The 23796-nt window shown below is 36.4% G+C and overlaps 1 protein-coding gene across 1 annotated transcript in view; it reads left to right on the forward strand.

The window, feature by feature from the left end:
• The window catches only part of SHPRH (SNF2 histone linker PHD RING helicase), a 136221-nt gene that overhangs the window by 16561 nt on the left and 95864 nt on the right, over positions 1-23796 (forward strand). The window contains exons 2-4 of the mRNA XM_069069732.1: positions 6207-6871; positions 9797-9926; positions 21822-22040. Coding sequence (XP_068925833.1) covers positions 6239-6871; positions 9797-9926; positions 21822-22040 — 982 coding nt within the window. The 5' untranslated portion in view covers positions 6207-6238. The remainder of the gene's footprint in view (positions 1-6206; positions 6872-9796; positions 9927-21821; positions 22041-23796) is intronic.

Here is a 23796-nt window from a genome sequence, read left to right on the forward strand (position 1 = left end):
ACCCCCTCCTGCATCTTGTGACTGCCACAGTGTCTCTCACACCTGTGGCTCCATCAAATAGCCACTCACAATGATTATACTTTTAGATCTTAAATAGAACCATTTAATTAACAATAAGACAAAAGAAATAACACTGCCACTACTGGTACTCACATATTAAAGCAAATATAGTAATAATGGATACATTACAATCCATATATAAACTTAGGTCACTTTCCCACCTCTGCATCTAATATCTTTGAAGAACAGTGGATATACACTTATAAGAACCTAGCACAAGACGGAAGAAAACCAGTATGCTCAGGATAACTAGCTAGGGAATGTTGACTTTGGTTTCAGTGGTCCATTTAAGAACATCTCACCCCTGTGGAGTCTCTTCTCTGCTAACAGTTTGTCTGCTAGACCTTACTGTTCTTATCCGGGCAATTCCTCTAGTCTCAAACTGATGTTACCTTTACAAGCTCTTTCAGCTTATAGTTACCTTTAAATAAGTATTAGAAAAAGTCTTACACTATTGATGTGGTTAATAGTTTCCTTTAAGCCTGAGAATTGCAAGGCTTATTAGGCTGTCTCTCTCTCCTCTCTGGCACATAAAGACAAACCCAGCTATTTAGTCATCAAGATGTTGTGCTGCTGTCTAATCAAATGGTAGCAAGAGGCTCAGAGAAAAACAGTTCAAGTTGACTCTCAGATCAAGACACACAAGCCTAGCATCTGCATTGTCTAATTAAACCTCCTGCATAACTCTTTTTTCCCTTTTCAGCTTCTTTGTCACAAACCAGAATGGGTTTCACCTCTCCTAAGCTCTAGGTGTCACACAGAAAGGAAATAACTGGAAGTTGACTCTTTATTCAATCCATCAGAAACTAAGAGCATAAGCCTTCTTGTCAGTTGACTATTCTCAATGGTGGTTTCTTCAAACAGCTCCTACAAAACTTTTTGATCCTCTGCTGAGTATTCATATTCAGAGTCTCTTCACACCAACCTTAGCTTCCTTTACCCTCAGTGGCTTAAATCAGTCTTCTGGAACTCTTTGACTCACCTTTCACTTTTTTTCCTTTTAATTTATCATATTTTTAATTTATGGAATAAAACAAGCATTTCCATAACATAGTATAATATAAAACGATGTTTGCCTATGAAACTATAAATCTACTATGCACAACTTGCAATTTTTTTCAAACATACAACAAAATTATATGTTAATTTCTTTTTTCCCCTTTTTTCTTCCCTCCCCCACCCTACAAATGTTTACCATTAGATACAAATAGGGGTGTGTGTGTGTGTGTGTGTGTGTGTGTGTGTGTGTGTAAAATTATTCTCTATATATTTGTATTTATCAGTTCTTTCTCTGGATGCAGATAGTGTCTTCATATGTCCTTTATAGTTAATTTGTGTCTTCATATGTCCTTTATAGTTAATTTGGGTATTTGTAATAGACAAAATACCTTTATTCAGTCAAAATCCTTTTAAAAACAATATTGCTGTTAAATGTATACAGTGTTCTCCTGGTTCTGTTCATTTCTCTCTTCTTTATTTGGAGAGCAATCTGGAATTATGCCCAAAGAGTTATTAAACTACCTATCCTTTTGACCCAAAGATGATTAGGGGAAAAGAAAAAGAACCTATATGTTCTAAAACTGTTTAGAGCAGCTGGTTTTGTGGTAACAAAGAACTAAAAAAAATGCAGGGATGCCCATAGATTGACTGAACAAGTCGTGGTATATGATTGTGATGGAATACTAATATGCTGTAAGAAATGATGACCTCAGTGATTTTGGAAAAATGTGGAAAGACTTGGCATGAAATAATGAAGAACAAAATGAACAGAACCTTTTACTTTTTAGGTAACAACTCATTAAATTTCCCCTGTGAAACCAGTATTCTGTATTTAACTATCACTTGGTCTCCAAAATTGTTATATCATTTGTCATTTTAAAAATTTTACCATGGTCTTAAAATAATTACATGTAAGAGATCCAAGGAACTACAGTGTCCTGTATATCTAGCTATTTTATCAGTTTTCAACATGGTCCAGCATCTCATTCTGAGTCCTTGTTGAAACTGTGCTCTTTCACAATCACGTTTTCCTATTTTTAATAAGTAAAAGTTCTTTCTCTTCCCTTTTATACAAACTATTCATATACAAATGAAGCATCAGCCTATAGCATTTACAAGGTGACTTAAAACCTTTATAGTTATGCCAGAATTCATTATCTGCCCCAAACTGCCCAACTTACTTGTAACAGCTGTGTTTCTTTACATACATATTTTAGCAGTTTTTAATTAAACCAGAGGTTTTCCTAGTTTAGGCATCAGACTATTTATGAAAAAGGCATTATTTCTAATGGGAATGTAAATTTTAAAGATCTTCCCTGCCCCTAGGCTAAAGTGCACCTGGAGCCTGGGGTGGGAGGCTTGTTTTTCAGTAGATACTTCTTGATTGGCCAGTGGGTCCAAAAGGTTGTTACATTCTCTGAGCCAGGAGAAGGCTATATAAGCCCTGATGTGTAGCTTTGTTTTGGGGCTCACTTTGAGAGGTATTCTGTGATTTGATGTGGATTCTGGGAAGCTGTTGAACAGACCCCCCTCCCCCTTTGTCTTGATAATTCTGTCTGTATATTCTGAAGTTCAGGGTGCTGACCTTTTTCCCCTGAACGAGGTAAACGATATATGTTTGACTGATTAAAGTAAGCTTGTTAACCCATTTTGAGTTGCTTTCCTTTATCAAAGCAGATCCAAGAACCTGTATTGGCAACAAACCCTGAGGACACTTGGGGTGCTTTCTGCTACAGTATTTTACATCCTTTACCAATTGATTTGTCTTTTTTTTTAAATTCTTTTTCTTCCTTCAGCACTACACGGCTTCGTATGGGGGGGGGGGGACAAGGGGGATAGAGTACCTGAAACATAGATCTGGTCATATCACTCTGGTATTTAAAAATATTCAGTGGTTTCGCATTACCTCCTGAATAAAATTCATATTCCTTTATCCTTGCATTCAAAACTTTCCCCAATTATTCATCTGCCTTCCCAGCTTTATATTATTCTTCTCCATATACACTATTCTTCTAGTAAACTGGACTACTCTCTGTTGCCTAAACATGCCCTGCAGTTTCCTTTTCCTTTGTTGTTTATTTCCAAAACCGACCTTCTTTGTTTATTTCCAAAACCCACCACCCTCCCCATCTAACTTCTCACTGGAGCTCAGACTCTGCTCCTGAGACTGTGGGCTCTAATAAGTGAACTTTTGCCTTTACTTTATCAGAACTCCCTGATCTGGATGCCATAGTTTGCATCTTTCTCCCTACCCCCACTTTTACCTCCCTTTTATTTGTTGCCTTCTCTCTTTAGACTGTAAGCTCCATAAGAGTAAGAATTGTCTTGCTTGATTGTATTTTTTTCTCCAGCACTTTGTTGTTTGTCTTTCATTTTCTAAGAGGGTGATATTTTGATTCCTAGGTGAATTGGATTTAAGTGAGACAGAGTTGCACAGTCATCAGTCTCTGTATTGTAGTGTCATCAAACTCCAGGGGCAAAACAGTCAGGAGAACTATCAGTTGCCCAGGATACAATTAATGGTGGTGCAATTGATGCCTGACCAAACTATCAGGACTCCATAGCTCCTGCTTCAGCTACCTTCAGCCATTAGAACAAATTGTTCCCATCCTGCCATTCTGCTAGGGGAATGTGTTCACATGCTCGGGGGAGATACTCTGCTAGCTCATTATTGGGTTTGTGTCCTGTCAGTTACCTTCAACCTGATTTGCCTGTCTGCTGAAATGGTTTACCTAGGTATGGCCACTGCACATGCTACAGCTTCTACAGGTGAGAGTTGAGTGCCATGTGGACAACAAAGGTGCATGAACAGCCCTGAGAAGGGCTCAGCAAGCCTTCAGACCAGAGATGCTAGTCCTTCTTGAACACCTGTACACCCTGCACTTAATACAGTGCTTGGCATATAATAGGCAAATAATAATTGCTTTTTGATTCATTCCTTATATACCCTGTGCCTGTAAAATCTTGCCTCTTCCTAGATTGACTAAACCCAACTTTAAAGCCCTATTCAGATGCCACCTTCTCTTTGTAGTCTTTCCCAACCTCTTTGTCAATTAATTTACCTTTTTTCCTCTTTGACTTAACATTGTACTTTGTTCATATGTTGTCTTTGATACATACTGACTGGTTCTGGCACTCAGACCACTTAACACCTCAGTCCCATAGCAACTCTCTAAGACTCAAAGTTGGAGCGGGTGCTGATTTGCATTGGTGTGTTAGTGCCTTACCAGTAGCATCCTACTGTAATGAAATGGTGGGAGAGAGAGAGAGAACCGACCACCGTAGTCTTCTAAGGCACCTACCTGTTCATTCCTTTATACTCTCATTATCTGTTAATGTTTTATTCCCTGAGTTCATTGGATCATACACTAAGAATTGAAAAGAAAAGAGCTGAAAGGAGCCTTAGCTCTCGTCTAATCCAACCTTTTTTTTTTTTTTACTCTTTGGAGGGGGAGAAGGTAGGGCAATTGGGGTTAAGTGACTTGCCCAAGTCGTCAGTCTTGTAAGTGTTAAATGTCAGAGTTCAGATTTGAACTCAGGACCTATTGACTCGAGGGCCGGTGCTCTATCCACTGTGCCAACTAGCCACCCCTCAACTTTTTTATTGTATAGATGAGCAGGCTGAAGGTGAGAGGGGTTGCCCATTTATGGTGACTGAGAAGCTCATGTCTTCTGACTCCAGCACCAGGGCTCTCTCCACTTTTCCTGTCATACTGCTCTGTTAAGTTATAGGTGGGGTTATTAATTTAATTAATTAATATAAAATTAATTTCTTAATTAGAAATTTTTATGTCCCTAATACTATGCCTTATATATAGTAGGTGTTAAAAGTAAAATTTGTTGTTCCAGCTTTCATCTTGATTAATGAGGCAAAGCTCAGGAAAAAGAATTAAAAGAGTTTATTAAAAAATACTACCTTAATGGGCTAATCACTGGAGATCAGCAAGGGTTTCAAGATGGGAGCCAACTTTTATTGAAAACTTTCATAATGAGATATTCTGATAGGTCCATGTCAGGCAAAGGGGATGAGCCATTGCATTTCAGCTCTTCCCCAATTGCTTGTACATGATGTTTAACAGGTAGGAGATGATACTAACAGTGGGGACACATACTGGATAGCAAGTTATACAAAAGCTACAGACTGGGTGATGCCTTCACCCAATATTGATTAATAAACAGGGCTGGGAACAATGGGTTACAGGTCAGCATAACTTTCAACAGAGACATTGTAGGGTCAAATCTAGATAGCAAAGTTTGACAGAAATTAGAACAACTTAATGAGCTTCAACAAATACCACTTGCCCAGCCTATTCATGCATATGCAGTCCATATGAGACTATGATTAAGGGGGTCTAGAGGTCCTGGAGATGGGCTTCTTATACACAGTAGTAAAGAAGCAAGGGACTTTCCAGGTGACTTCAGGCTGTCTCATGGGTATCAGAAAGGCATACAATTAAAACATTCTATGGTTTGGGAGAGAAGTTGCCATATCTTTTAGTAAGAAGGGTACAGGACCCTGAAGATGCAGACCAGGGACAAGATGGGAGGATTTTACAAAATGGAGTCACTTTAGTGACTTTGTTACCTATAGCACTTAAGTATTGGTTGATTTTTAAATCTCATTCCTTGCTAATCACTTCATTCCTTACCTAGTTATCCCTTCTAGCAAGAAGATAAGGTTTGGATTTTTGTTTAGCTTTATAAATTGAATATTGGGTTAAGGGAAGATTTTGGATGCCTTTTAAGATTGAAATGAAATATTTTAGGAACTGAAGTTGTTGTTTGTTTGTATTTTGTTTTTAAATGAAAGGAAAAGGAATGGTGCATTACCATGAACAAGCTTTTCTTGAGTCTTTGTGAAAATTGCCTTCCTCAACAAATCGTTCTTTTTTGTTAGGGATTGTATTATTTTTATCAAAATGATTTGACTAAATTTAAATATTAAAATCCTTAAAAGTGTTTACTATATTAGTTATAGTTTATATTATTTGCTAGTAGTACTTTCTGATTTTTAAAAAACCTCTTGCTTTGTTTATTCCAACAGACTAGGTTATGAGCATGGACAGGTTCTGCATCTGACAACATACTCATAACCCAAAACTTTTGGTGGAGTGAAACTCTTATTTCCTATTTTATTTGTTTTCTAGATTTTGTGTTGCTCACCTAAGGAAGCTTCAGAATGAGCAGTCGGCGGAAGCGCGCCCCTCCAGTTAGGGTAGATGAGGACAAGCAGCAACAACTCCGTTGGAATATGCATGAAGATCGAAAAAATGAAGTGATTATCCTTGATGATGATGATGAACCTATCCCAGGCCCAAGTTCCTCATCTATTCCTCTGATTGTTATAGATGATGATAGTCCAGAGGAAGAAGAGCACAAGACCAAAAGAAGATGTTCAAAGTCAGTGAGTTCATTAACAGATGAAGAGGAAACTGCCTGTTTTTTGCCATCTTTATTTGTAAAATTAAATATTGTCATTTCCCCTTATCACCCAACTAATTTTTGGAAAGCATTTTTAGGTGAGCTAACTCTCCAGCTTCTTGCTGAGGAAATTTTAATCGAAGGTTTTCATGAAAGAAAGTTTACTTTAATGACAGCAGATTCAAGTGATCAGTTGCAGATCTCTATTCATCCAAAGGGTAAAGAGGTGGAAGACCAACAAAAAGGACTTGAAGAGCCTGCCCGTGTTTCTGAAAAGAGTATTTTGGTGGAATCATCCTTCAGTAATGAAATGTTAGAAGATCTGAGGTGGCTGCAAAAGAAGAGAATAGTAGAGCTTTATCACAGACCTGAAGGGATTCAAACCATCAAGGTGCTCAATAATGGTGGCTTACTTTAATTTATCTTAACTTAGCAATAAGTTTTTATGGGTTAAAAAAGATATAAAAACTTTGCATAAACTTCTGCATATTTCATAGAATGTTATTGCTAATTTTACAGATGAAGAAAGTGAAGTACACAAGATTAAGAGACTTCATTTCTTAAGGTCACACAGAGAAAATAACAGAACAATAAACATTTATTAAGTGGCTATATGTGCCAGGCACTATACTAAACTCTGGGGATACAAAAAGAAGCAAAGATATTCCCAGTTCACACTTAATAGGGGAGAGAACAAGCAGACACATATGTACAAAGAATCTGTATGTAATATAAGTAGGAACTAATTGCCAGAGAGAAGACATTAGAATTAAGAGGGATTGTGAAAGGCTTCCTGTACAGTAGATGAGATTTTATTTGGGACTTGAAGGAAACCAGAGAAGCCATGCAGAGATGAGGAGTTAGGAGCATTTTGGGCAGAGAGGACAGAGAGAGAGAATGCAGACCATTCAAGTCTAGAATCCAGTTTTCCCGATTTCTGATCCATTGTTCTTTCTACCTTCTCAAACTGTCTATACAAACATTCACCCTCTTGAAATCTAATATGTTTGGAGGTTTTGGGGTAGTTTTCAAGATTTATGGGATATTTTTACTGAGGTTCAAATTCTCTCTGGGCTCTCTTAAGAGTATTAAGAAAATCCAAATAATTGTCACTAATCCTGGCTGATACAAAACTGCATCACAGTGATATCCTGTAGTTCCTGTAAAGACAAATCAAAGTGAAAACCAACTGAGTTCTTACTAAGAAACACAAATATTAGGATAAATCCTTTTTTTCTTATAAGCAAAGAGTACTAAAATGGTATCATCCATTAATCATTCTTTGGCTTTTAAAAGTACAAGACTTTATTACTGTAAGAGGAGTTTGTCTTCTGTGGATCTGGATTTTTAAAAATCATTTTTTACTTGCTAAAATAAATATATAAGTATTATATATTTAGGTGAGCTAACTCTCCAGCTTCTTGCTTATATATATATACATATATGTATTAATGGCTTGTAAACACAATGATCCCTTTGGCTCTTGACTTTGTCATTCATTTTACTGAGTTTAGTTTTCTCTGCCTAATCCTCCTCATCTCTATAATAATAACTATGCCAACTACCTATTGTTATTATGGTAATGGCTCACATTTTAATACAACATTTTACATATTCAAAGCATTTTGCCCACAACAACCCTGTAACATAGTTAGCATATGTATTATTATCTCCATTTACAGCCCAGGAATTTGAACCTGAAAAGATTATGTAACTTGCCCAAGATCATACGGGCTATTGAGTATTTGAGCAATACTTAAAACTTTAACTCCTATTTTCTACTTTACAGCCTCTAATAATTATGTAACATATTTACGAGAGTATTTTCACCTTTATATGTTTCTCCATATATATACTTTGAGAAGAAAGTAAGAATTTTCCTTGCATTAATTACCATATCTCTTACCCCATTTTTTCTCATTTGGAAAAGTAACCTAAAGTGTTTGTCAAGCATTTTTTCTTTCATGGTCAGACGTCAGACAGTTTTGATTTAAAGAAGCAACAAGCTGCTGTCCCTCTGACTAGGATAAAGAGATAGAAGAATTAACCAGTACTTCTCTATCTCTTACTGACATTTTAAATTTTTCTTTGTAACTCTTTCTGGCCTAATTAATCAATGTGAAGGCACAGTTCTGATTTAAGAAAACTAAAGTCAGGGCAGCTAGGTTGCACAGTGAATAGAGCACCAGCCCTGGAGTCAGGAGGACCTGAGTTAAAATCCTCACACACACTTGACACACCAGCTCTGTGACCTTGGGCAAGTCACTTAACTCTAATTGCCTTCCCCCTTCCAAAAAAAAAAAAAAGAAAACTAAAGTCAGTCACTCCAAGTGAACAATCAGGATCACTATCAGGGAAAGGATATAAACACAGTAATGAGGTTCTGGGTTAAAGCAGAAGTGGCAAATTAGATCAGTTACTTGAAAATAAAGAGAAAAAGGAAAAATTCTCTATTTCAGGTTGGGTAGATTACCAGTAAAAAATAAAATGCCCAAGGGCTTTAAATAGTAGCATACAATGAAGCTTCCCACTGCTTCTAACCCAGAGTAAATAGACCCCTGAATGGTAAGTCAGCTGGCTTTCCTACAGGGATCTGACATGCATGTTTCTTTCCTTCCACCTCCATTGATGGTGATGAAAAGTTGTTGACATCCCAATGTGCTAACATTCTGTATTAAATGTTGTTATTCAGTCATGTCTGACGTTTTATGACCCTATTTGGGGTTTTCTTAGCAAAGATACTGGAGTGAGTTGCCATTTCCTTCTCCAGCTCATTTTACAAATGAGGAACTGAGGCAGTCTTAAGTGACCCCCCTAGAGTTCTCAAAAATGTAAAATAGTAGCCTTGATTTAAAATTTAGGAATTGCTGAAAGAAAAAAGTTAGAAATTTTAGATCATAATTACTTTGTCACTAATTTCTGTGTAATTCTGGATGAGTCATCCTTCTTTAGTAAATGGATGTAAGAACTTTGTTGTTGTTGTGTTGAGAGCTTTAAAGATTTATGAAAAGTTCCAAGGAACAGAATAGATATTTACATATTTCCCTGTCACCCTTTGTTTCCCATCTTAGTGGGAAAACATCTGTGTATATATATTGATATTTAATGTAATGAGAATATAGTACATATTAGTATATATACAATAAGTACTATATCTAACATAATTGTAAAAATCAGTGTTGAGATTTTCATTGAAAAATTACCAAAAAGGCACAGTCGTGTTCAATTGAATACATTTTCTTCTTTTCTCATAATATCCTTTTAAATATTAGTATATTCTGTGCTTTTTATATTCTTGGTAAATATGTTTCTCTAGGTTGGAATATATCTCTTGGAAGCTGGTTTAGCCAAGCCTGATTTTCTCAGTGATGGAAGTGGAAGAATAAAAAAAGCTAATCAGCTGATCCAGAAACTAATGGAAAAGTTTTACAACTTTATAATTCCAGGTAAATTTCTATCCAAAAGTCCTATGTTTGAACTATTATTACTTGCCAACATTTTAGATTCATAAGAACTATGTCAAGCAAAATTTTAATTATAGCATTTTAATAACAAACTATATTGAATCACTTTAGGCAAAATTAATAATAGTAAATGACTCCATTGAAATCACTTACATTATGTTTGTTAATAATATTTGTTTACTAGAGAGTAACTTGGAAATAGGAAGAATGGTAGTGACTGAGTTGTGACCTCTCATTTAAATCTAGGCTTTAGTTGTAAAGCACTTGGGGTAATAGAATTTTTTTAGGTGTTAAATAAAGTCTGCCTTTTGTCTTAATCAATTAACAAGCATTTATTAGACATCTGATATGAGTGAGGCATTTTACTAGGTACTAGTGGAACAAATAAAACAAATGAAATTATTCTTACTTTCAAGGAGCTTGCGTTCTAGAAGGAGACACAATGGGTATACATACATACATATATATATATAAACACACACAAACCCCCCAAATATGTGTGTGTGTGTGTGTGTTGTTACACACACACTAAATCTCAAATAAATACAAGCTAATTAGAGAGAGATGATACTACTAAGCAGTTGAAAGGGATTTGGGGTTAGGAAAAATGTGTAAAAGTTGGTTCTTGGCCTGTGTCTTAGGCTTCTGTGAGGCAGAGGTAAGGAAAGAGGTCATTCCACACAGGAGTGATGGTAGCACAAAGGCATGGGGATGAGTGCTGGAATGCCATGTATGAGGAGCAAGGAGAAGGCCGGTGGAGATCAGAAAGAAGAGTAATGTATAATAAGACTGGAGAGAAGTTGGGGCCAGGTTGTGAAGGAATTTAAAAGCCAAGGAGCTTATATCTGATCCTCAAGGCAGTAGGGAATCACTGGAATTTATCTTAAAAGGCATTAGAAAGTTATTGGTGTAGGAGGGTGACATGGTCAATTCTGTATTTAAAGAAGATCACTTTGACAGTTCTATGGAGGATGAATGGGGGGGGGGCGTGGTGAGACTTGAGACAAGAAGACCAAATTAGGCTATTGCACAATAGTCTAATTAGCATTTGGTAGCACATTGTGGTTTTCAAAATACATATATTAACTTACTCTTCAAAACATTACTGTTATCCCCATTTTATAGCTTATTATCTCCATTTTATAGATGATGAAATTGAGGTAGACAGAGGTTAAGTGACTTTTCCATGGTCACATAACTAGTGAGTGTATGAGGCAGTTTGAGATAAGGTCTTCCTGACTCCCAAGTCTTGTGCTGTCTTGATTGCACCACTGGTTGTTAAGAGGTGATGATGGCCTATACTACAGCAGTGGGGCTCAGCAGAGAGAAGGAGTCTGATGTGAGGGTTGTTATGAAAATAGAAACAACAAGATGTGGCAACTGATTAGATTTGTGAGATAGAGTCAGGAGTCAAGGATAACACTAACATGGCAAGCCTGGGAGACTGGAAGAATGGTGGTGTCTTTGATGACATAAATAAAGAAGTTTGGTAGGGGGGTCATGATACGGGGCTGGATATATAGATCTGTGAATCATCTGCTTATTGATAATAATTAAACCACAGGAAGATAATTAAGTCCCCGGGTGAAGAGAGAAGGAAGAGGGTTGAGGACAGAAGCTTGGAAGATAAAGTTCAGGTTATTAATCATCCAGCAAAGGAAACAGAGAAGGAGCAGCTACACAGATAAGAGAGCTAAGAGAAAATAGTGTCATGAAAATTCAGAAAGGAGAGAGTATGTAGGAGGACAGGGTAGTCAATAGCATTAATTGAAGCAGAGAAGTTCAGAATGGTGGCTGAAAAAAAGACCATTAGATTTGTCAGTTGAGATTATTAGTAACTTTTGAGAGAGCAAGTGTAGTTGAGTGATGAGGTCAGAATTCAGATTATAAAAGGTTGAAAAGTGAATGAGAGGAGAGGAAGTGGAGGTGATAAGTGATAGCTTTTTCTAGGGGTTTGCCTAAGTGAGGAGAGGTATAGGATGACAACTTGAAGGGAGAATAGAGCCTGGTAAAGAACAGATTTGGATATGTTTGAAGGCGGCAAGGAAAGGGAGAGATTGAAGATTAGAGAGAGAAGGGAATTAGTGAGCAAATCCCTAGGGAAGATAGCAAGGGTTGATGTCAAGGTCACATATAGAGAAGAAGGGTGACCCCATTATCAGAGAAAGGAAGACATGAGAGTGTAGGGGATGTTATCAAGGGTTCTTAAAATGAAGAGAATGAAAGAGAGCTCATAGTAGATGGCTTCAGTTTTCTCAGTAAAATTAAGATCCTTCACTGAGGGGATGGGGGGAGGAAAGTTGTGGGAAGCTTGACCAGAGAAAAGGTTTGGAATTGTTTCTGTGGGAAGTAAAATAGGGAGTCATTTAGGGAGGAATAAAAAAGCATGTCTTGTGTCAGGGCCTCGTTACATAAATTTGTAGTAGATCTAGTTAACACTGGAGTTCTACCATCTCTCTCTTCTTTTTTTAAAATTAATTAATTTTTCTTTGTTATTTATTTATTTATTTTTTGATTTTACAGGATTCAATTCCACAATTCCTTGAGTTTCACATTTTGTCCCCCTCCCTCCCCTCCCCCCCAAGGTGGCATAAAGTCAAGTATAGGATCTGTAAATACTTTCACATTATACATTAGTCAGGTTATAAGGACGGATTGTACCAGCTGGAATGAAAAATGGTAAAGAGGACATAAAACCAAATAAGAGAAGGAAAAAGATCAGGTATTTTGCTTCCACCTGGATATAAACTCAGTTCTTTCTAGTTCTTTCTCTGGATGCATATATTTCTCTCCATCATGAGTCTTTTGGGATTGACTTATATCACTGCATTGCTGAGAAGTGTCCAGTCTATCAAAGTTAGTCATTACACATATGTTGTGTCTGTAATTGTGTACAAATTTCTCCTGGTTCTACTCTTCTCACTCAGCATCAGTTTGTACAAGCCTCTCCAGGTAAATATGAAGACCATCTGCTCCTAGTTTCTTAGAGCACAATAGTATTCCATAACATTCATATACCACAACTTGTTCAGCCATTCCCCAATTGATGGGCACCCCCTTAATTTCCAATTCTTTGCTACCACAAAAAGAGCTGCTATAAACATTTTTGTACATATGGGTCTTTCTCTCATTTCTGTGATCTCTTTGGGATATAACCCTAGAAGTGATATTGCTGGATCAAAGGGTATGAAAGTATTTATAGCCCTTTGGGCATAATTCCAGATTGCTCTCCAGAAAGGCTGGATCAGTTCACAACTCCACCAGCAATGCATTAGTGTTCCAATTTGCCCGCATCCTCACCAGCATTGGTCATTTTCCTGTTTTGTCATCCTAGCCAATCTGACTGGTGAGATGTGGTACCTCAGAGTTGTTTTGATTTGCATTTTTCTAATCAATAGTGAATTAGAGCATTTCTTCATGTTCTTATAGATATCTTTAATTTCTTTCTCTGACCTGTTCATATCCTTTGACCACTTGTCAGTTGGGGAATGACTTGTATTCTTATAAATTTGACTCAATTCTCTGTATATTTTAGAAATGAATCCTTTGTCAGAGACATAGGTTGTAAAAATTTTTTTCCCAATTTCCCATCTCTCTTTTAATCTTGGTTACATTGGCTTTGTTTGTACAGAAGCTTTTCAATTTCATGTAGTCAAAATTATCCATTTTACATTTTATAATGATCTCTAATTCTTGTTTAGTCATAAAGTCTTTCCCTCTCCACGAGTCTGACAGGTAAACTATTCCTTGTTTTAGGAGACTGCTTACAGTATCAATTTTTATACCTAGATCATGCGCCCATTTAGACTTCATTTTAGTATATGGTGTTAGATAATGCTCTATGCCCACTTTCTGCCCTATTATATTCCAGTTTTCCCAGCAGTTTTTGTCAAATAGTGAGTTCTTATCCCAAAAACCAGGGTCTGGGGGTTTATCAAACAATAGATTACTATAGTTATTGACTTCTGAATCTCGTGTGCCTAATCTATTCCATTGATCCACTCCTCTATTCCTCAGCCAGTACCAAGTGTTTTGATGACTGCTGCTTTATAATACAGATTGAAATCTGGTATAGCTAGTCCACCTTCCCTAGCATTTCTTTTCATTAATTCCCTTGATATTCTGGACTGTTTACTCTTCCAAATGAATTTTGTTACTATTTTTTCTAGCTCTATAAAGTAGTTTTTTGGTAAATTAATTGGTATGGCACTAAATATATAATTTAATTTAGGTAAAATTGTCATTTTTATTATATTAGCTCGACCCAGCCACGAGCAATTGATATGTTTCCAATTAGTTAGATCTGACTATATTTGTGTGAAAAGTGTTTTGTAGTTATGGTCATATAAGTCCTGGGTTTGTTTTGGCAGGTAGATTCCCAAATATTTTGTAATGTCTACAGTAACTTTAAATGGGATTTTTCTTTCTATCTCTTGCTCTTGAATTTCATTGGAAACATATAGGAATGCCGAGGATTTATGTGGGTTTATTTTATATCCTGCAACTTTGCCAAATTTATTTATTGTCTCAAGTAGTTTTTTACTTGATTCTCTAGGATTCTCTAAGTATATCATCATATCATCTGCAAAGAGTGATAGCTTGGTCTATTTTTTGCCTAATTTGATTCCTTTGATTTCTTTTTCTTCTCTAATTGCTACTGCTAACATTTCTAGTACCAGATTGAATAAGACGGGTGATAGTGGACACCCTTGTTTCACAACCCTGATCTTATGGGAAATGCTTCTAGCTTCTCCCCATTACATATAATACTTGCTGATGGCTTTAAATAGATGCTACCTATTATTTTAAGGAAGGCTCCATTTATTCCTATACTTTCTAATGTTTTTAATAGGAATGGATATTGTATTTTGTCAAAAGCCTTTTCTGCATCTATTGAGATGATCATGTGGTTTCTGCTAGTTTTATTGTTGATATGATCCATTATACTGATGGTTTTCCTAATATTAAACCATCCTTGCATTCCTGGAATAAATCCTACCTGATCAAAGTGTATTATTCTGAGATAAGTTGCTGTAGTCTTTTTGCTAGTATTTTATTTAGAATTTTTGCATCTATATTCATGAGGGAGATTGGTCTATAATTTTCTTTCTCTGTTTTATCTCTTCCTGATTTAGGTATCAGTACCATATTTGTGTCATAAAAAGAATTTGGTAGGACTCCTTCACTAATTTTCCCAAATAGTTTGTAGAGTATTGGATTCAATTGTTCTTTAAATGTTTGATAGCACTAGTGAATCCGTATGGCCCTGGAGATTTTTTCCTAGGGAGTTGACTGATGGCTTGTTCAATTTCTTTTTCTGAGATGGGGTTAAGTAATTTACTTCCTCTTCAGTTAATCTGGGCAACTTGTATGTTTGTAAATATTCATCCATTTCCCTAAGATTGTCAAATTTATGTGCATACAATTGTGCATACAATTATTGTTTTGATTTCCTCTTCATTGGAGGCAGATTCACCCTTTTCATTTTTGATACTAATAATTTTTTCTTCTTTCTTTTTCTTTATCATATTGACTAAGGGTCTATCAATTGTGTTGTTTTTTTTTTTCCATAAAACCAGCTCTTGGTTTTATTTATTAATTCAATAGTTTTCTTAATTTCAATTTTATTAATCTCTCCTTTGGTTTTCAATATTTCTAATTTAGTATTCAATTGGGGATTTTGAATTTGTTCTTTTTCTAGGTTTTTTAATTGCATGCCCAAAAGTCTCTAATTTAACCATGTATGCACTCAGGGATATAAAACTTCCCCTAAGAACTGCCTTTAATATATCCCACTTATCATTCTCTTGAATGAAATTACTGATTGTTTCTATAATTTCTTGTTTGACCCACTCGTTCTTTAGGATTAAATTGTTTCCAATTAGTTTTTAGTCTTTCTTTCCCTGGCCCTTTATTGCATATAATTTTTGTTGCATCATGATCTGAGAAGGATGCATTTAATATTTCTGCCTTACTGCATAGAATTGTGAGGTTTTTATGCCCTAGAACATGGTTAATTTTTGAGTATGTGCCATGAACCACTGAGAAAAAAGTATATTCCTTTTTATCCCCATTCAGTTTTCTCCAGAGATCTATCATACCTATCTTCTCTAAAATCCTGTTCACCTCCTTAATTTCTTTCTTGTTTATTTTGAGGTTGGATTTATCAAGTTCAGAGAGGGGGAGATTAAGGTCTCCCACTAGTATAGTTTTGCTATCTATTTCTTCCTCTAATTCCTTGACCTTCTCCTCTAGGAATCTGGATGCTACACCACTTGGTGCATACATGTTAAGTAATGATATTGCTTCATTCTCGATGGTGCCTTTTAACAGGATATAGTTTCCTTCCTTATCTCTTTTAATTAGGTCAATTTTTGCTTTTGCTTTATCTGAGATAAGGATTGCTACTCCTGCTTTTTTTACTTTAGCTGAGGCATGAAATATTTTACTCCAACCTTTTACCTTTACCTTGTGTGTATCCCTCTGTTTCAGATGTGTTTCTTGTAAACAGCATATTGTAGGATTATGATTTCTAATCCATTCTGCTATCTGTCTCCATTTTATGGGAGAGTTCATTCCATTCACATTTACAGTTATAATTGTTATCTGTTTCTTTCCCTCCATTCTATTCCCGCCCCTGTTAATGTTCATGTTTTCCCTCCCTTCTCCCTTCCCCCTCTTAATAGTTTTCCTTTTGACCACCTCCTCCCTTAGTGTCCCCTTATCAGCCCCGCCTTTTTCCTCCCCTTTCCCCTTACTTCTTCCCTCCCTACAAACCACTCCTACCCCCCTTTCGAAACCCTTTCTACCTCCTACTGACTGTAGGATATTTTTATACTTAATGCAGTATGTTATTTCTTCTTCGCACCAAGAGTGACCAGAATAAATCTCATGCGAAGCTCCTCTCCCTCCCCTCTTTCCCTCTAAAATGATACTTTTTGTGTTTCTTCTCCATAGAGTCCTATGCTTAACTGGTTGTTATTCCCTCCTTGTACCAGAACCAATGATGGGAAAGCTCATATGCTTCCCAACTCCCTTTTTTTTCCTCTGCTATACTGTTTTTATACCTCTATGTGTGGCATAATTTACCCTTTTCCACTTCATCCGTTCCCTTTCTTCCATTGCAGTCCCTTTGTAGCCCTTAATAAGATTTTTTTAAATCGTCATTTTGTGTATTTTATACTCATACCCTCTACTTGTCTATAACCAGTTTGCTCTTATCAAATAGCAGGGTGTGTGTGTGTGTGTGTTCTCCTTGTTTACCTTTCTAAGTCACTGTTGCATCTCGTAATTGGATGTTGAATTTTCCATTGAGTTCTGGCTTTTTTATCAAGAAGGTCTGGAACTCTGTTATATCATTGATTGACCCTCTCTTTGCCTGGAAGAATATGCTCAGTCTCGCTGGGTATGTGATCCTTGGTTGTAACCTGAGCTTTGTTGCCTTCCGGAAAATTGTATTCCACTGCCTCTGATCTTTCAGTGTAGAGGCTGCCAAATCCTGTGCAATCCTCACCATGGACCGTCGATATTTGAATTGTTTCTTTCTGGCCGCTTGAAGTAGTTTCTCTTTTATCTGGTAGTTCTGGAGTTTGGCCACAACATTTTGAGGACTTTTCAGTTTGGGATCTCTTTCAGCAGGTGTCTGGTGGATTCTCTGGATTTCTATTTTACCCTCATGTTCTAGTATCTCAGGGCAGTTTTCCTTAACGAGCTCTTGGAGAATGTTGTCCAGGCTTATTTTTTCATCATAATTTTCTGGTAGGCCTATGATTCTCAGATTATCTCTCCTGGATCTGTTTTCCAGGTCAGTTATTTTTCCTTTGAGGTATTTTACAACTCTTTTTCTAATTTTTCATTCTTGTTGTTTTGCTTGACTAATTCTTGGTTCCTTATAGAGTTATTTGTTTCCATTTGGTTAATTCTAATTTTTAGCAAATCATTTTCCTTGGTTAATTTTTGGAGTTCCTTTTCCATATCATACACTTTTCTTTTTAGAGAGTTGTTTTCCTCATTATACTGTTTTTCTAATTCTGCTATTTTGCTTTTGAGAGAGTTATTCATTTTGTCTTCTATCTCTCTCATTTTGTTTTCAAAGTTCCTTTTGCTCTCATCTAGGAGAGCCTTCTGTGCTTGGGACCCATTCCCTGTTGAAGTTTCAGCTTTGGGTTGTGGAGCCCACATTGTCTCCCTCTGAGGTTGGTTCCTCCCTCTGAGGATAGTAGGACTCCAGAGTCTTTGTCTTTCTACCCATTTTGAGGCAGGGTCCTAGCCACGCCCTTCCTCTAGGATCCCAAGCCTTTACTGTAGAGGGTTTTGCCCTGGGGCAAGAGTTACTATGTTTTCAGGGTCAGAGGGGGGGGTTTGTAGCAAGTGAGGTTCACTCTGTCATCCTGGACTTTAGAGGTCCTGAAAGGGGCTTTTTCAAAAAATTTCTGGGCTATGAAGTGGTAGCCCCAGGAGTGTTTGCTGTCCAGGACAGGGGCCTCTGTATTTGCTTCTTACCTTGCTCTTTCCAGTCCCAGCCCTTTGGTGATAGGCCTGGTAGTGGACCTTGTGGTTGATGGGAAGACTTGCCCTCTGAGTTGATCAGGCCCCTTCCGGCCACGCCTTCCAGGCCTGCCTCTGCTGGTAGTGCCTTCTGGGCTTGCCTCTGCGTCTGTTCTACCATCTCTTTTAAATAGCACTTGTGTTGGAGTCAAGGAGATAGTGGAAGGTCTGTGGGAAGTAAAATAGGGAATCATTTAGGGAGGAATAAAAGAGCATGTCTTGTGTCAGGGCCTCATTACATAAATTTGTAGTAGATCTAGTTAACACTGGAGTTTTACCATCTCTCTTAAATAGCACTTGTGTTGGAGTCGAGGAGATAGTGGAAGGAATTTGAGAATAGAGGATCGTAGGTAGTTGAATTGGTTTAACTACAGCATTATGATTGATAAGGAAGAAAAATGAAGCTTGAGGAAGATCCTTTTATTTAACATATTTAACATAAGCGTGGTCTAAGAAAGTACTTAGGGATGAAGGGGTTGGAGGTCTTCCGAGATAGATTCAGTAGAGGTGAGGCACAGAAGAAGAATGGAATGATAGCAAGCTTTCGTCAGATAGAGGAAAGGAATGTTACTTTTTGAACAAGGAAGTAGAATATCTGCGAGAAATGGTAAATTCCCAAGTGTGACCACCCCTGATCATGGCTGAGGTCAAATGAAGAAGTAGGATGTGGTATTTGAGAAAATTGTGGAATTAGGTTAGGTTGTTTGAATATGAATATAACCCAACATACATATATATATTGCCCAATATGTGGCTAGAAGTTGGAGGGGCAAGGAAAACAATGAACTAAGTGCTGAACTACTCTTGAGAAAGGAAGGATAATGGCCTAAAGGTCAAAGGTCAAATAAGAATTACCATGATCTTTATAGGGTGAAAAAATTTTAAAGTGAATTCAAAGAATGTTTCTGAGTGATGATAGGGAAGGGAGAGTCTGGAAGTAGCTATGGGAGCAAAGATTATTCTGGCTTCCCCACCAGAACCAGTGTGAAAGGAGATATAGCCAGTGTTAGAGAGAATGTCCAGGGATTAAGTGTTGTTTGGTGAAAGTCTAGATTCACTGATAGCATACAGATGGAAAGAGTAACAAAAGAAGAGGTCCCAAATGAAGGGAGTATGTTTATTATGGAATGGGAGTTGTATAGGGCCAAATGAAAGGGTTGGGAAGAATTGGAGGAAGAGTGGGGCATAGGTATGGTAGGATTGAAGAGGATGAGGATGAAAGGACAAGATATGGAAGTTGGGGATAATTTATTTCCAGGTAGCTAGTAATTTAGGACTAGGAGTAATAATAGGTAGTAGGAGTTTGCTAGCAATGTATTTAATAGTCTGTGACACATGAATTATTATGCTCACAGTCTCCATGGGGTGATATTGCAGGACAAAGCCGAGGGGCACTGGACCTTGGTCACAGCCTGATCCTCCTGGTGGAATGAGCTATGGTACCTTCTATGTGCTAATCACTGTGCTAAGCACTTTTTACAAATATTATTTCCTTATTACCATAGTCTCTACCTGGTTTAACTTAATTCCAGTGTTGATTTCCAAGCCCAGTATTGTTGCCATGCCCTTCTTCTCCTTTCATTTCTGCATACTGTATACATTTACCTCTTTTTTAATGAAATATTATTTTATAAATTTTTATTATCATTTGTTATCTTGCCTTCCCACTATCCCCACTGAACAATATTTTTAAAAAAGAAAACAAAAGCCCTCAGAACATATGATAGTTCAGCAAAATAAATTGTCACATTGACTTTGTCCAAAAATGTGTATCTCATTCTGCATTCAAAATCTGTCATCTCCTTGATAGGAGATAGATAGCATGTTTCATCTTCAGTCTTCTGGACTGGTGTACGCAGCCTGAAACAGACTAAAACATAACTGGAAATGTTTAACAAAATAAGTAAAAATATAATACAATAAGAATAATGTTAACTTGTGATTTTCTAAGTCAATGTGTCACCTGCAGGGATCCTTTCCTCTTCAAGTTTGACATTGGCTCTGCATTTGTGGTTTTATTATTGCATTGATCAGAATTCTAAAAACTTTCAAAATTATTTTTTTTTATAATGTTGTCATATAAATTGTTCCCCTAATTATGTTCACTGCACTCTTAATGTGAACAATGTGAAGAATAGAATTCTTCCCCATTTCCTGTGGAACTATCCATTTCATCATTTCTTATGGCACAGTAATAATCCATTACATTTATATATCATAATTTGTTTAGATGTTCCCAATAGGTACTCACCCCCTTAATTTCCAGTTTTTGGCTAACATAGAAAGATGTTTTAAACATTTTTTTCTGTATAGGTCCTTTTCCTCTGATCTCTTCAGTGTAGGGCCTAATAAATGGTATTGCTAAGTCAAAGGGTATATACATGGTTTAGTAACTTGGAGGGCATAGTTCCAAATTGCTTTCCATTAATGTCTTGACCAGTTAACAAAATTCCCAGTGGTGAATTTGTGAGCCTGTTTTCTTGCAATCCCTCCAAAATTTGTCATTTTTGCTACTGAGGGATATAAGGTAGAACCTCAGAGTTGTTTTAATTTGCATTTCTCTAAATATTTGGAGCATTTTTTCATCTAGTTGTTGATAGCTAGGATTTCTTTTAAAACTTTCTATTCATATAATTTGACCATTTATGTATTGGACTCTTAGCTTCTAAATTTAAATAATTTCCTTTTAAATCTTGACTAGGAAATCTTTATTAAAAACTTGTTGCAGAGATTTTTTACCCTTAATAAGCTATTTCCTTATTAATCTTAGCTGTATTGATTTTCTTTATACAAGACCTTTTTAATTTTAATAACCAAAATAGTCCGTTTTATCTTCTGTTATCTTTTCTATTGCTTGTTTTGCTCTATTGTGTCTATTTCTCTATTGCTAAGAGTTGCACTTTTGTTTTAATATTTTCTGCCATAATTATAAGACATTTTTAAAATATATAAATTTGTCCATATCAGAAAAAGGTCAGGAACTGGAAGATGTTTTATAATCATTTATGGTAGAACTTTTTCTCCTCTTCTAGACTGCCAGCTCTATGAAAGGTAGGGTAATGATCTATCTAAATTTGGAAACTCCCCAGCACCTAGTATAATGCTTTGCATTGAGTATATATGCTTAAAAATGTTGAATTGACATTACTTTATATAGAGTAATGGTAGAGAAATCCTATTTGTATTCTAAGGTTGTATAGTAAGAAGATGTAATCATGAAAAATCTCAGAAGATAGGTATGTCACAGATATAACTGAAAGCACTCTAAGTTCTTGTTCTGGTCTTTGAAAAATCAGTTATTAATGAATGCTTGCTTTTCGATTTGCACAGATATTTTGGAGGAGGATGAAGAAGAGTCTGATAGTGAGCTGGAGAGACAGAACATTGAGGAATTGTATGACTTCGTGAGACATACACACCAGCAAGAAGCTCAGCACCTACAAGAAGATGTCCAACACCCTGCATTGATTCCTGTACTGAGGCCATACCAAAGCGAGGCTGTTAACTGGATGCTTCTACGAGAAAATTTCAGAAACTCTCCTGCCAATGGCAAGTATAAGATACTTAAAGTTAAGGCACAGAGCAATCTTAGTACTCTAGGAAGGGATGGAGGGAGCAGGGAGGATAATGAGAAAATTGGTCACCAAGCAGGGTGTAAGAAGGGAAAATATGAAACAGAAGGGGTTATGCACAAAATGTGTTTTTTAAGGAATTCCTTGAAAATTTAGATAATCAGTATCATTCATGTATGATTAGGGCTTATTTGTAAAATTTATTGGATTCTTCCTGTACCAAATTAAGGTATCTTGATCCAGTTTAAGAAGAAAGAAATCTAATTACTAGTAGGTTAGCCTCTCTAGGAATGGCTTTCAAAAACCTGATGAGAGATGGTAAAGAGTAGTGTGACTTCCCTGTAAAATAAAGGAGCTAGATTAGATTATTCATCTCGAAGGGCCTTTCTAGCTCCAAAATCCTAACAACAATATTTTCTTGGTGAGGTGGAGAAAAGGGAAGATATGATTGGTTTTGTATGATATTCCCTGATAAATATTCTCCAACTTCCTTGGCCTTGTTCTTTCAGACAATTTCCCATTCATTATTTGTGGACTACTTACTCTCAAAAAAGACAGGAAATTTCCAGATATTGCTAACTTTTTCTTCCTTATCTTTTCTTATGCCTCCAGAGCCCTTGCTTCTACTTTTATGACCATCTTAATAAAGATTGGAATAAAGTAATTTGGGGCATGATGTTGAACAGAAAACATTTAATTCAAAGATTATATTTATATGTATGTCTACTTCCCTTGTAGTCAGAGGAACACACAGGCCAGTGTATCTATTGTCTATTAGACCTTGCTCCTAAGACTCCTATTGACATTGTCCTTTTCTTGCCCCAACCTCTCCTAAAAGGCCCCTTTGTAGTGTGAATCCTAAATGCCTATAACATGCATTCTTCTCATTACCATTCCTTGAGATCCTTCATTTTCCTTAAGGGTCAGTGTATATGCCACCTCTTCCATGTAGCCTGTTCCTTTATCCCCTTCCTCAGCTGAAAGTGTTTTTTGACTTCTCACATTTTGTTTCAGAACTTTGTTTATATCTCCTTTTTGCTCCTATACCTTCTCATTTCCATTATACTTTATTTGTATACATATTCTGTTTCTCTACTAGATTACAATATCCTTGAGATCAGGAAATTGTGTTAGTTTAACTTTTGAAATATCTAGCTTGTAGCATAGTACCATGAACATTGTAGACAAATATTTGCTAAATTGAGTTGAATTGAATTTTAAATATATATTAGAAAATAAATCACACCTGGAACTATTCCCCAAATTGTCATATTCTACTTGGCTATTGTGTTTTTTCTTCAGATACATTTATTTTGCTTTTAGATTAAACTAGGGACAGTAGTTTTCAGTATATATATATATATATGTGTGTGTGTGTGTGTGTGTGTATATATATATATATATACATATATAATAGTAGATCTTATTAAAAGAAAATGCCATATTTTAATTTAATAGTTGGAATTTTCCTTAATGAGGCCAAACCTTTTCTACCTGTGTTCATGGAAAAGATATGGTCTTATTTGGGAGGAAGCACAATTTGTTCTGAGAAGCACTGAGACCTAAGGGTAGGAGAGTTGCAATAGTTCTGTTCAGTGTTTAATCATAAAATTTTTTTTTGAGGATTTTGAGAAAATCTTCCCCATTTTGGGGGGTTCCAATCAGTGATAATCATTTTTGTCGAAACTTGATTAGGATAGACACTCTATAGACCTGTGTAGATCAGCAACTCT

This window comes from Petaurus breviceps, unplaced genomic scaffold (assembly GCF_028583685.1).
Source record: "Petaurus breviceps papuanus isolate PSGF00001 unplaced genomic scaffold, PetGlider_PUasm1.0 90784, whole genome shotgun sequence".
Lineage (NCBI taxonomy): Eukaryota > Metazoa > Chordata > Mammalia > Diprotodontia > Petauridae > Petaurus > Petaurus breviceps.